The sequence below is a fragment of the Rutidosis leptorrhynchoides genome, chromosome 2 (assembly GCF_046630445.1).
Source record: "Rutidosis leptorrhynchoides isolate AG116_Rl617_1_P2 chromosome 2, CSIRO_AGI_Rlap_v1, whole genome shotgun sequence".
Classification (NCBI taxonomy): domain Eukaryota; kingdom Viridiplantae; phylum Streptophyta; class Magnoliopsida; order Asterales; family Asteraceae; genus Rutidosis; species Rutidosis leptorrhynchoides.
The window spans coordinates 295,475,878-295,488,275 of NC_092334.1; the positions used below are offsets into that span (position 1 = coordinate 295,475,878).

Sequence of the window (12,398 nt, forward strand, 5' to 3'; positions counted from 1 at the left end):
AAAAAAAAGATAAAAGTATGATAAAAGATCATGGTTAAGCTAAAAGTAATAAAGTTATTATGATTATAAAGTGTTAATAATTTATAAATTAATAGGAATGTTAGAAATTATAATTAATAAGTATTATGATATGGTGCATGAAAGATTATGATTATGATTAACATGAACAAGTATTATGAATATTTGAAGATGTTAAAAAAATTAATAATAAAAGATTGAATATGGTTTGAAAAAGTAAAGTATGAATCTTGTATGAATAATGATAATAGTTATGGATAAGGTTAAAAGTATGATTTTGAAGTATTAATAATTTGTTAATTATTAAGAATAAGGATTATGGTTAATGAGATTAGGAATTATGATTATGATTATGATAGTAAAGAATGTACGATGAATTATAAGTATATAAGAATGTTAAAAGGGTATGATTTTATGTGATGTTGATTAATAATTAATGATATATAAACATGCATGCTTGCATGCATACGTATGTATGTACGTTTATACTTGTAGATATATGTGTGTGTATATGTAAATATATACATACGTGTATATGTGTGTGAATATATGTATGTATATGTACGCGTGTTGTGTGTATGAATGTTCATTATGTAAAGTTATATACGTTAGTAAACATAATAATGAAAAGTAATAAGTATATGTATATGTACCATCTTACACTATTATATATGTAACACATACACCTAATATATATATATATATATATATATATATATATATATATATATATATATATATATATATATATATATATATATATATATATATATATACCATATAGTTATGAATACATACATGTATAATAATAGTAAAGAATATATATATGTATGTATCACATAGTAGTATATTTATATATGTAACATATAATGATAAGTATACATAATAGTTGATTAAGGTAAATAATAATACTATTTTTAGTATAAATTATACACTTAATTATATAGTAACACTTAACTTACACCAAGTATATTATCACTTATATAAATATAATTTTCTCGAAAACGGTCACTGTTAATATAGATTGCTATATTAATAAATAAACTTTATGTCTATTAGACATTAACTAATCGAATATAATATCTCTAGGTTGAGATCTCCGTGTTCAACACTCCGATCATATAACTTGCGTGGAATATCTATCTGCTATTAAGGTGAACTTCATAGCCCCTCTTTTTACTATTTCTTAACTGTTTTATAAACTTTGGGGTGAGACACATGCTTATTTTTAAACTGTTTTTATGATTAGACGCAAGTACTCAAATTTTATCCAATACATGTTGTTTGTTAACAATAACGGTCACTGCTAATATAATTCGTTATATTAGTAAACATACTTTGTCTGTTGACAATAACGGTCACTGCTAATATAATTCGTTATATTAGTAAACATACTTTGTCTGTTGACAATAACGGTCACTGTTAATATATTCATTATATTAATAAACAAACTTTATCGATAACTGTTAGTATATTCATTATATTAATAAACAAACTTTATCGGTCACTGTTAATATATTCATTATATTAATAAACAAACTTTATCGGTCACTGTTAATATATTCATTATATTAATAAACAAACTTTATCGATCACTGTTAATATATTCATTATATTAATAAACAAACTTTATCGGTCACTGTTAATATATTCATTATATTAATAAACACACTTCATTCTATTGATTGATTTTATATCAGTCAACCCTAAACTAAATCTTGTGGTCTAAAAACTTGTTATAACTATTAAACCTATGTTTTTCACTTAACCATTTTTGGTTGACTCTTTTAAGCATGTTTTGTCTCAGGTACTTAGATATGTTGATTCCGCTGTAGAACTCTGCTGTTACTTAGAAGTCAAGCCGAGCACTGGGATCAGAGTTAACATCCGCGTCAATGGCGATTTTGGCGGGGTGTTACAGTTGGTATCAGAGCTCTGGTTATAGGGAACTAGGTTACATTAGTGTGACTAACATGAATAGTTAGGATGCATTAGTGAGTCTAGTCTATAACCAAGTTGTTCATTTGCATTGATTATTTGCATTACAATCTAGATTATGTGCATTAAATTCGCTTATATTTGTTATGCCTAGAACTCCTATACCATTCAAATCTTTAGAAACACTTTGCTATAGGAACTATACTTACACGTCTGACTCTTAGAATAAGAGCCATGACTTACTTGTATTCCAACAATAGAATGCCACCATACCTATCTCATTATGAGAGCCAACGCTTGTTATAGAGAACCAGGATTGCATTCTATGTGTGCCTTATGTGGGTGCCTTAGCAATCTTTAGGTCTATAACCTTTTCTGCCTTAGTTTTAAGTGCTTTCCTTTAATCTTTATAATGCCAATTCATCTTAGTACATGCTTTTACCTCTTTTTATATTCTGTATCCTTTCCTAAGGATATCAAGCCAAAACCCTATCATCTTGCCTGATCCCGACTCTAAAGGATCGGTTTGTGTGTGATTGTTATCATATCCATACATATCTTATGACCTAACTTCGCCATTATGATTCAAAGTTTCCTTTGACTCACGCGAAGAGATGTCACTCATGACTCAACATTCCAACGTCAACTATCTAACTTTGATCACATGTCCTGGCCATATGAGGTGGTATTGAAGTGGAAGTATGAATTAGTGAAATATAATGACGCTTGGCCGACGTGATTATATTACGGTAATTCATATAGAAATTCCAATATCATGACATATGGAATAGAAAGTGAATCAAAGAAAAATTTCCAAGCCATTCATTCAAAAATCTTAATGTTATTACAAGAAGGGTAATTATCATCTGATTTATAGATATACGAAGAGATCGTTACGATCAAACTATCTATCTCACACCCATGAGTAGATTAACAAATTCTCCTATGCCATAAAAGTTGTAAAGCTTGACATTATTTCTTTCTTAAACAACTTATCTCTTGACGCTTAATTATCACATTCCCGCTGGAAGGAAGGATACCTGTTTTTAAGTGACTTGAAGGGACACCCCCGAAACTTCTTCGAAGCATGCCTCCTGTTATCTACAATTACGCTCCTAGTGTAGATTTTCATAAACCCATTAGGAAACCTGTCGAAGATAAGCTACAACCACTCACAAGATTTTCATTTGAATATTCAAACGAAGATATTATAGACACCACATTCACTATCACGTTCTCATACTCTACCATTCATATCTCATTTGTCAGCAACAGCTTCACACATGAACGTTTTCAATTCCAAGAACTTTAACCACATTCAAATTCAATGGTTTTCATTAACTCGTAACATTTTTGCTTAAATATCCCCCAATATTTTCAAAAATCATTCACTCGATCTTCATCGATCTTTTTCCAACTCGTAATCTCCGAAATATGAAAATTTTGTTACCAAAATTTTACATACACTGTTTTACTGGGCGATCCTCTCGAAATTTTATAAAATAAATTTATTTACTTCCATTCGTGCAAATTAAAAAAAAAATCGTATATGTTTACAAAAAAAAAGTAAATAAAATTTACCTTTACTTATTTTGACTAGTACATATAAAATTATACTCTCATTCTTTTTCAATCAATTCTTTTATTTAAAAGATATTTTACATGTTGTACATAACTCTAGTTTTACTAAGAACTTCGCTTCCTTTTTAAATTGTTACCTTAAACGACTCGAACTTCTATAAAATTTTCATTACTTGTTTATATAAAATTTTCGTATTATTCTACACCATGTAGTAATCACAATTCCTCTTACCCTTCGAAACTTATCATTAAGTTCATCATTCAAAACTCTATGTTCTCGTCAACTTTTCCCCTTTTGAGGTTGACCGTTGAGAGGATTATACTTCTAATATCTCACGGTTAAACCACAACACCCTCGTGAACATCAAATCTATAATTCTATATTTTGTGGTACAAGAATTTTTTTTTGGGAGATTTTCTCACCTAGTGAAAACTATTCCTATACCCAATGATTCCCATTTCTTCTCATCCGCACTTAAACTCATAAGTGAATGATAGATCGACTTGCCATAGGTGCGAGAACGTCTAACTCGATCAGAGATCACACCTCCCATACAGTTTCCTTTTAGTAATGGGAATCTAAAATCCTCGCTATCTTCTTTAAAGGAGATACCTTAAATGTATATGACATTTATTTGTTTACTCCAAATATCCCTCCTCTTTGGTTGCAACTAGATGATTATCCTAGATAAGGGTTCGACCTCTGTTTCGACCTAATAGAAATCGTAATCATAAAGTTACATTCGACAGTGTGCCTCCAAAATTTCTTCCGAGGATAAGTTCACATGTATTGTATATATTGGACAACATCTTTTCCACAAGACCATTTTTGAGGGCAACTTAGTAATCATGGATTGCTTTGCATATAAGCCAGATTAATGACCCCTCGGCTGGCATCTCGTTTCGCCTCCCTTGAAAATCATAGGCATCATGCCTATGGTTAATCTTCTGGAACTAAAATCTAAACACCAACTATATCAAACACAAGCCATGCATCAAACTACATGGCCAAAATCTCCACGTACTCCTATCTGTTTTTCTGCCCTAGTATTGTGGCATAAACACTCGAGGTTTAGAGCCTAGTAATGTTCATGCCGCGTTTCATGCACCCAGCTTACTGAAAAGCTTGTATGACATCTTCATCCCTTTTGAGAAAACTTAGTCAGGTGACACTCATATTATTCCTTTGAACGACCTCTGCATTGATAATAAAATACACTACATAGAAGAACCTATATAAGCTATGGGTCATAAGATTCAAACGCTAGTACAGGGCAATATTTCTTATTGTTAAGATCCGTTGGAATTCACGAAAAGGCCCCGAGTATACCTGGGAACGTGAAGACCAGATGAAGCGGAAATATCCACATCTATTCTCAACCGTTGATGCATTCGAGAAGTCTTCCTAAAACTTCGAAATGAATTTTAAATTAACGGGGAGGTACTATAACAACCCTCACTTTTCCATTCTGAATTTACCAAATTTCTCTTAGGGTTTCATTGTCTTATTGAGTATACTATCATTAGGGTTGTTATCCGTTCCTAATTAATGATCATAATTAATACTTTAATTTATTAATTAAGACCCAAACCCTAATACAATTTGATATTTAATACTAAACCCTAACCCTAAAATATAAACTATAAGTATTAATGTGACATTATATAACTATTGGAACCAAATTTGAAATTTAAAAATGTTAGGGACTCATAACTAAAATAAAATGTAATCTTAAATAACAAAAAAAAAAAATTATAGAAGTATTAATGCCGAAAAATAATAATAATAATAATATATATATATATATTTAAAAAAAATCGGTTATATTTAAAAAAAAAGAGAAGCTTGATCTGTAAGTCACTCCTAATCCTAGTCTAATACCAATTCAAGAGCTTGATCACCAAGTAATCCTTAGAATTCTAATGGGATTAGGACTACTAAATACACCCTATATAAAGCCTCATGTTTTCCCAAATTTTAGCATCATAATTAAATCCTTTTCCCTTGTGTTTTGGTCGACTATTTCTGCAGTCCAAATCATCTCCCTTTTGTTGCTTTAGTCGACATGATACACCTCCCCATCACTACCTCTTTTGTCGACCAAACAGGCCTTCCACAAGCCTGCAATTCGACCACCTGTTTCAGCTCACCAGCCGCCACCTTCACAGCTTTTTAGTCGACACATCAACCCTCTCCAAACCTGCTGCGAGTCAACATTCAAACCCATCCAACACAGCCCCTAAAACAGCCCATTTGATCACCTCCTGCAGCCTACAATTCTCCATTTATACTGCTGTTGTTCAGCTTCTGTTTCAACATCCAAACAGTCCATCATCAAACCATAGTTGCTGCTCGATACTTGCTGAGTTGCTGCTTGTTTTCGTGATCAAAACAGTCCCTTAAAACGATCTCATTGTTTCTGCATAGTTGCAGCTGTACCTGCTGAGTCTGCGAGTTAAAACAGCCCAAGAAAACTTGTTTTGGGTCGTCCTTGCTGCTGCTGGTTTCTGTTCCTTATTCGCATAATCATCATCATCATAAGCCTTGGTCTTTAATCCCTAAGGTATACCTAATAAACCCTAGTTTAATCTTGTTTTAATCTATTACTTTTAAGATGATAACAAGTATTATGTTTAAGTATTATTAATAAATTATGAATATGAATGAATAAATATAATGAACATGATTAGTTTATGAACTAATGAAAAAAAAAAAGATAAAAGTATGATAAAAGATCATGGTTAAGCTAAAAGTAATAAAGTTATTATGATTATAAAGTGTTAATAATTTGTAAATTAATAGGAATGTTAGAAATTATAATTAATAAGTATTATGATATGGTGCATGAAAGATTATGATTATGATTAACATGAACAAGTATTATGAATATTTGAAGATGTTAAAAAATAATAATAAAAGATTGAATATGGTTTGAAAAAGTAAAGTATGAATCTTGTATGAATAATGATAATAGTTATGGATAAGGTTAAAAGTATGATTATGAAGTATTAATAATTTGTTAATTATTAAGAATAAGGATTATGGTTAATGAGATTAGGAATTATGATTATGATTATGATAGTAAAGAATGTACGATGAATTATAAGTATATAAGAATGTTAAAAGGGTATGATTTTATGTGATGTTGATTAATAATTAATGATATATAAACATGCATGCTTGCATGCATACGTATGTATGTACGTATATACTTGTAGATATATGTGTGTGTATATGTAAATATATACATACGTGTATATGTGTGTGAATATATGTATGTATATGTACGCGTGTTGTGTGTATGAATGTTCATTATGTAAAGTTATATAAGTTAGTAAACATAATAATGAAAAGTAATAAGTATATGTATATGTACCATCTTACACTATTATATATGTAACACATACACCTAATATATATATATATATATATATATATATATATATATATATATATATATATATATATATATATATATATATATATATACCCCATATAGTTATGAATACATACATGTATAATAATAGTAAAGAATATATATATGTATGTATCACATAGTAGTATATTTATATATGTAACATTTAATGATAAGTATACATAATAGTTGATTAAGGTAAATAATAATACTATTTTTAGTATAAATTATACACTTAATTATATAGTAACACTTAACTTACACTAAGTATATTATCACTTATATAAATATAATTTTCTCGAAAACGGTCATTGTTAATATAGATTGCTATATTAATAAACAAACTTTATGTCTATTAGACATTAACTAATCAAACATAATATCTCTAGGTTGAGATCTCCGTGTTCAACACTTCGATCATATAACTTGCGTGGAATATCTATCTGCTATTAAGGTGAACTTCATAGCCCCTCTTTTTACTATTTCTTAATTGTTTTATAAACTTTGGGGTGAGACACATGCTTATTTTTAAATTTTTTTTATGATTAGACGCAAATACTCAAATTTTATCCATTACATGTTGTTTGTTAACAATAACGGTCACTGCTAATATAATTCGTTATATTAGTAAACATACTTTGTCTGTTGACAATAACGGTCACTGCTAATATAATTCGTTATATTAGTAAACATACTTTGTCTGTTGACAATAACGGTCAATGTTAATATATTCATTATATTAATAAACAAACTTTATCGGTCACTGTTAATATATTCATTATATTAATAAACAAACTTTATCGATCACAGTTAATATATTCATTATATTAATAAACAAACTTTATCGGTCACTGTTAATATATTCATTATATTAATAAACAAACTTTATCGGTCACTGTTAATATATTCATTATATTAATAAACACACTTCATTCTATTGATTGATTTTATATCATTCAACCCTAAACTAAATCTTGTGGTCTAAAAACTTGTTATAACTATTAAACCTATGTTGTTCACTTAACCATTTTTGGTTGACTCTTTTAAGCATGTTTTGTCTCAGGTACTTAGATATGTTGCTTCCGCTATAGAACTCTGCTGTTACTTAGAAGTCAAGCCGAGCACTGGGACCAGAGTTAACATCCGTGTCAATGGAGATTTTGGCGGGGTGTTACATTATTGCTCCATCATCTTCAACCCCTGTTGCTAGCTGAGTCGATGTCATGCCCTCTACTTGGGTACTGATACTGAACAACAATCGATATGTTGACATTCAAGTGCATAACCTGTCTTTAATTCTGACCATTTCTAAGTGCACCGCGCTTGAGCAGAATCTATACATGCAGGGGTGCGCTCTTGCTGGTATTATGCAAGAGTTGGAGAAATGACACCAGAGTAGAAGTTGAACTTTAACATGCAGCTTTCGTTCATGACATGGGCAATGGACTGCGATAGGTTAAGTACTGAGCGCACCCATCGTGATAGTCTTCACTTGACCGGGCAGCTACAGAAGAGAGTGCATCTTTTGAAAACCCAGTTGAAAGTGGCCAATGAAGCATTGAAAATAGATGAGGCCACTGTTGAATCCTTGAAAAAGGAAAAAGTTGATTTGTTGTCTTCACAGGTCGACTACGAGGAGGAGAATAAGGTGCTCAGGGAACGACTTACTGTTTCCAACTCCAATCTTGATTTGCTCACCTTCAAGTAAAATGATCTCACCGCACAGGTTGACGAAGCTACTGCAGGCCGTGATGCCATGTGACAGAATTACACAAATCTAAGGGTCGCGCTTCTAACATTGCCACCCATGTTCTTGGCGCTTCCATCGTTACATAGCTTTACACTCAATATCTCAAAGCAGCCAAAGCACTTGAGAGGGTGAGGTTCTGGGATCTAATCTCGAAAAACATTGAAGTTCCCTCTGTCATTCCTCAGATCAATACCAACCAGCTTGAAGACAATGCTTATGAGAGAGTATTCGAATCCAGCAAGGAGCTAAAAAACATCACCATCCATCCCCTTGTGAATGCAATCTCCGATCCTGTAGTTTTAGTGCATGATCTTGCTAAAATGAATTTGTAAGTTTGCAATCCATTACTCGTAGTGTGGGGTCACAGGATGCGCTTGGTAAGGCGTCATGTGATGTTCTTTTTTGCATGGAGCGTGGGGGTCTTGGGTGCACCATGAGCAGACTTCGTTAGCTGCATTTGGCCGCTTGCGCACACTACTCCTAGGGGGTGTACTTGTTATGAGTGTGCTTCATGAGGTGATTTTAACACTATGGGCGCGCTCTCCACCTTTTAGTTTTATTTTTCCTTTCCTGTTCACATGGAGTAATCCGATTGCTGCGGGCGAGGGTTCGAAGGATTGTTACCATTAGTGTAGGGAAACGTTACCGATAAGCCACCCTTTACTTTTCTGTTCGTAGTTTAAATTTCAATTTCATTATAATGTCCTGCGCACTAATGTTTGCGCTCTATGCACCTCTTTTGTAATAGTACAATTTAGTCAATGTAATGCTTTACATCTTTTGTTTCTATAAGTAAAGTAACTAAATATCTTTCCTTATCATATTGTTCGCGTCAATAGGCATTTTAAGTTCTTACAACTTAAATATTTGTTTGCATACAAGCCAATGTATACTTGTTTATACTCCAAATTTAATAATGCTAACTGACGCTATACTATTGTGCACATAGTAGACGCTTTTCATTGCATTACTAAGTAAAACATCTAGAGTCTTCCAAGTGACCCAACACTTAGGTTAGTGGGCAAGCAACCCCAATGCTTGTCATTTATAGTCATGACTTGCAGTCGTCTAGTCTGCGAGAGTGCATTGGTCTAGACAAAACAATGTCTGTTACCCACCCTAAAATCTAGCCTTGTAACTAAACAGGTTTCTGCCATGCGGGAGCTAGAGATCATCCCTTAAGGAGGGTGGATGCACGTAATTGCTATCATATTGTGCATCGAAATGTAACTAAACACTTCTATTCAAAAAATTAAATTTATTTATTGTAAATTATCAAATCCATAAGCCATATCTAAATGACAACTTATTACAACCATGAAAGAAATACGAAATGTCTTACAAGTAAATAAATTTTTTTTTAAGTAAACTAAAAAATCCAAGTGCTTAAAAGAGCGGGGGTGATCAATACCTGGTGCTGTAGCCTGACAATTATATGTAACATCTTTTCAAATTGGTTACATGCCAACTACGAGGCACTCGTTCTCCATTAATTTATGCTAGGAAATAAGATCCCGTTGCACTTGTGCTAATAACTTCATAAGGGCCTTCCCAGTTGGGCCCAACTTCCTAGTATTCTCTGATCGACTTGCCTTATTGTTGTGCCATACATAATCCCCAAATCTGAATGACATTAGCTTGACGCACTTATCATAATACTTAGAGATTTTCTATTTGTTGACGGCTTCACGTATGGCTGCTATCTCTCTGGGCTCCTCTAGCATATTTAGGTTAGCCCGCAAACCTTCATCATTACTTGACTCATTAAAGCTTCGAATGCGCTTCATTGGAACCAACAATTCAGTGGGGATTACAGCCTCCGTTCCGTAGATCAAGCAGAATGACGTTTCACCCGTGCTATTCTTGTGAGTAGTGCGATGCTCCCACAAAACTTTTAGGAGCTCATCAACCCACTCATTTCCATACAAGCCCAAAGCGCTTTTATTCCCCTCACGATATCTCTGTTCGTTACTTCACATTGTTCATTTTCCTGTGGGTGAGCGACTGAAGTAAAAGATTTCTTAATATTCAGTTCTCGACACCAGGTCCTAAAGGGCTCGCCCTCAAACTGAGTGCCGTTTTCACTAATAATTTCATTGGGGATACCAAACCTGCACACATTATCTTCCCAAAAGAAGTTTCAAATGCGCCTGCTAGTAATTGTTGCCAATATTTTTGCCTCCACCCATTTAGTGAAGTAATCGATTGCTACCACCAAGAATTTTATTCCTCCTGAGCAAGCAACAATAATGTAAATACTGTTAAAGCGCATATATTGTGAAGTATTACACAAGTGTATTATTTCATGCATACCTGAGCACGCAGTAATTGGACCGACAATGTCGATGGCCCACTTACAAAATGGCCATGCAGTCATTTTCGGTATCATAGGGTGTCGCGGTGCTCGACTTATTGGTGCGTGTTGTCGACACGATTGGCATTCCCTTACAACTTCTGCTGCATGGTTATGGATGGTGGGCCAGAAATACCCTATGCGCATCACTTTTGCAGAAATAGTTCTATATCTTGAATACAAGGCACAATACCCCTCATGAACCTCTCGGAGCACCTCCTTCGCCCGATTCTGACCAATGCACAACACGCTTGGCCCCAGGTAAGACTTCCTGTACAATATGCCTTCAATTAACACGTACGTGGGGGCTTTCACGTGAATCATTCGTGCTTCTTTTACGTCTGCCAGAAGCTCACTCTCAGTTAAGAATTTTACCAACGGTGTCATCCAATTTGGGTCTTCCTCTTCGATGGGCACAATGGTTAGTTTCTCATCAATAGATTTCTCCATTAGCACTTCAACCCATACATTCTTTAGCAGATGATAAAAGGTTAAGGCGGCCAATTTGCTGAGCGCGTCTGCTTTCTTGTTTTATCCCCGGGGTAAATGCGTCAGTCAGAATACATCAAATTCATTTCCTAATTTGTGCACCAGTTCCAAGTATCGCTGCATAGAGGCATCATGCGCATCAAATGAGATGACCCGTCTTAATCCATAAGGACGAATACAATAACATATGATTACAATGCGAGGTATTTGACCTCTATATGATACATTTTACAAACATTGCATTCATTTTTAAAGACAAACTTTCATTACATAGAAATTTGATAGGCATGCATACCATTTCATAATATCCAAATAAAAATGACCGAATATGTCATTTGCTTAATCAATCTTTAATGAACTTAATGACTTGAATGCAACGTCTTTTGAAATATGCCATGAATGACTCCAAGTAATATCTTTAATTTGAGCAAATGCACAGTGGAAGATTTCTTTCAATCCTGAGAATAAACATGCTTTAAAGTGTCAAGCAAAAGGTTGGTGAGTTCATTAGTTTATCATCAATATTCATTTTCATCATTTTTAATAGACCACAAGATTTCATATTTCCATTTCTCATAAACATCATGCATGTATAAAGCCATCTTCATAAAAATCATTCATATGGATTGAACACCTGTATAATAATAATCTCGAAGTACTAAAGCCATCCATAGAGATGAATGGGGGTTGTTAGGCCCAATAGATCTATCTTTAGGATTCGCGTCAATTAGGGGCCATTTCCCAAATTCTTAGGTTACCAGACTTGAATGGCGATATTCGATTTCGATAATCCAACCATAGAATGTAATTTTCGAGTACTTGTGTCTATTTCATCAAACATTTATAAAACATC

At 33.1% G+C, this 12,398-nt stretch overlaps 1 protein-coding gene across 1 annotated transcript; it reads right to left on the reverse strand.

Annotated features, from left to right (window-relative positions):
• Positions 1-10,373: 10,373 nt before the first annotated feature.
• LOC139888719 (uncharacterized) lies at positions 10,374-11,506 on the reverse strand. The gene is made up of 3 exons (XM_071871712.1): positions 11,017-11,506; positions 10,883-10,935; positions 10,374-10,664 (listed from the first exon to the last, which is right to left on the reverse strand). The coding sequence occupies exons 1-3, from the start codon at positions 11,504-11,506 to the stop codon at positions 10,374-10,376; spliced, it is 834 nt and encodes a 277-aa protein (XP_071727813.1).
• Positions 11,507-12,398: the final 892 nt, after the last annotated feature.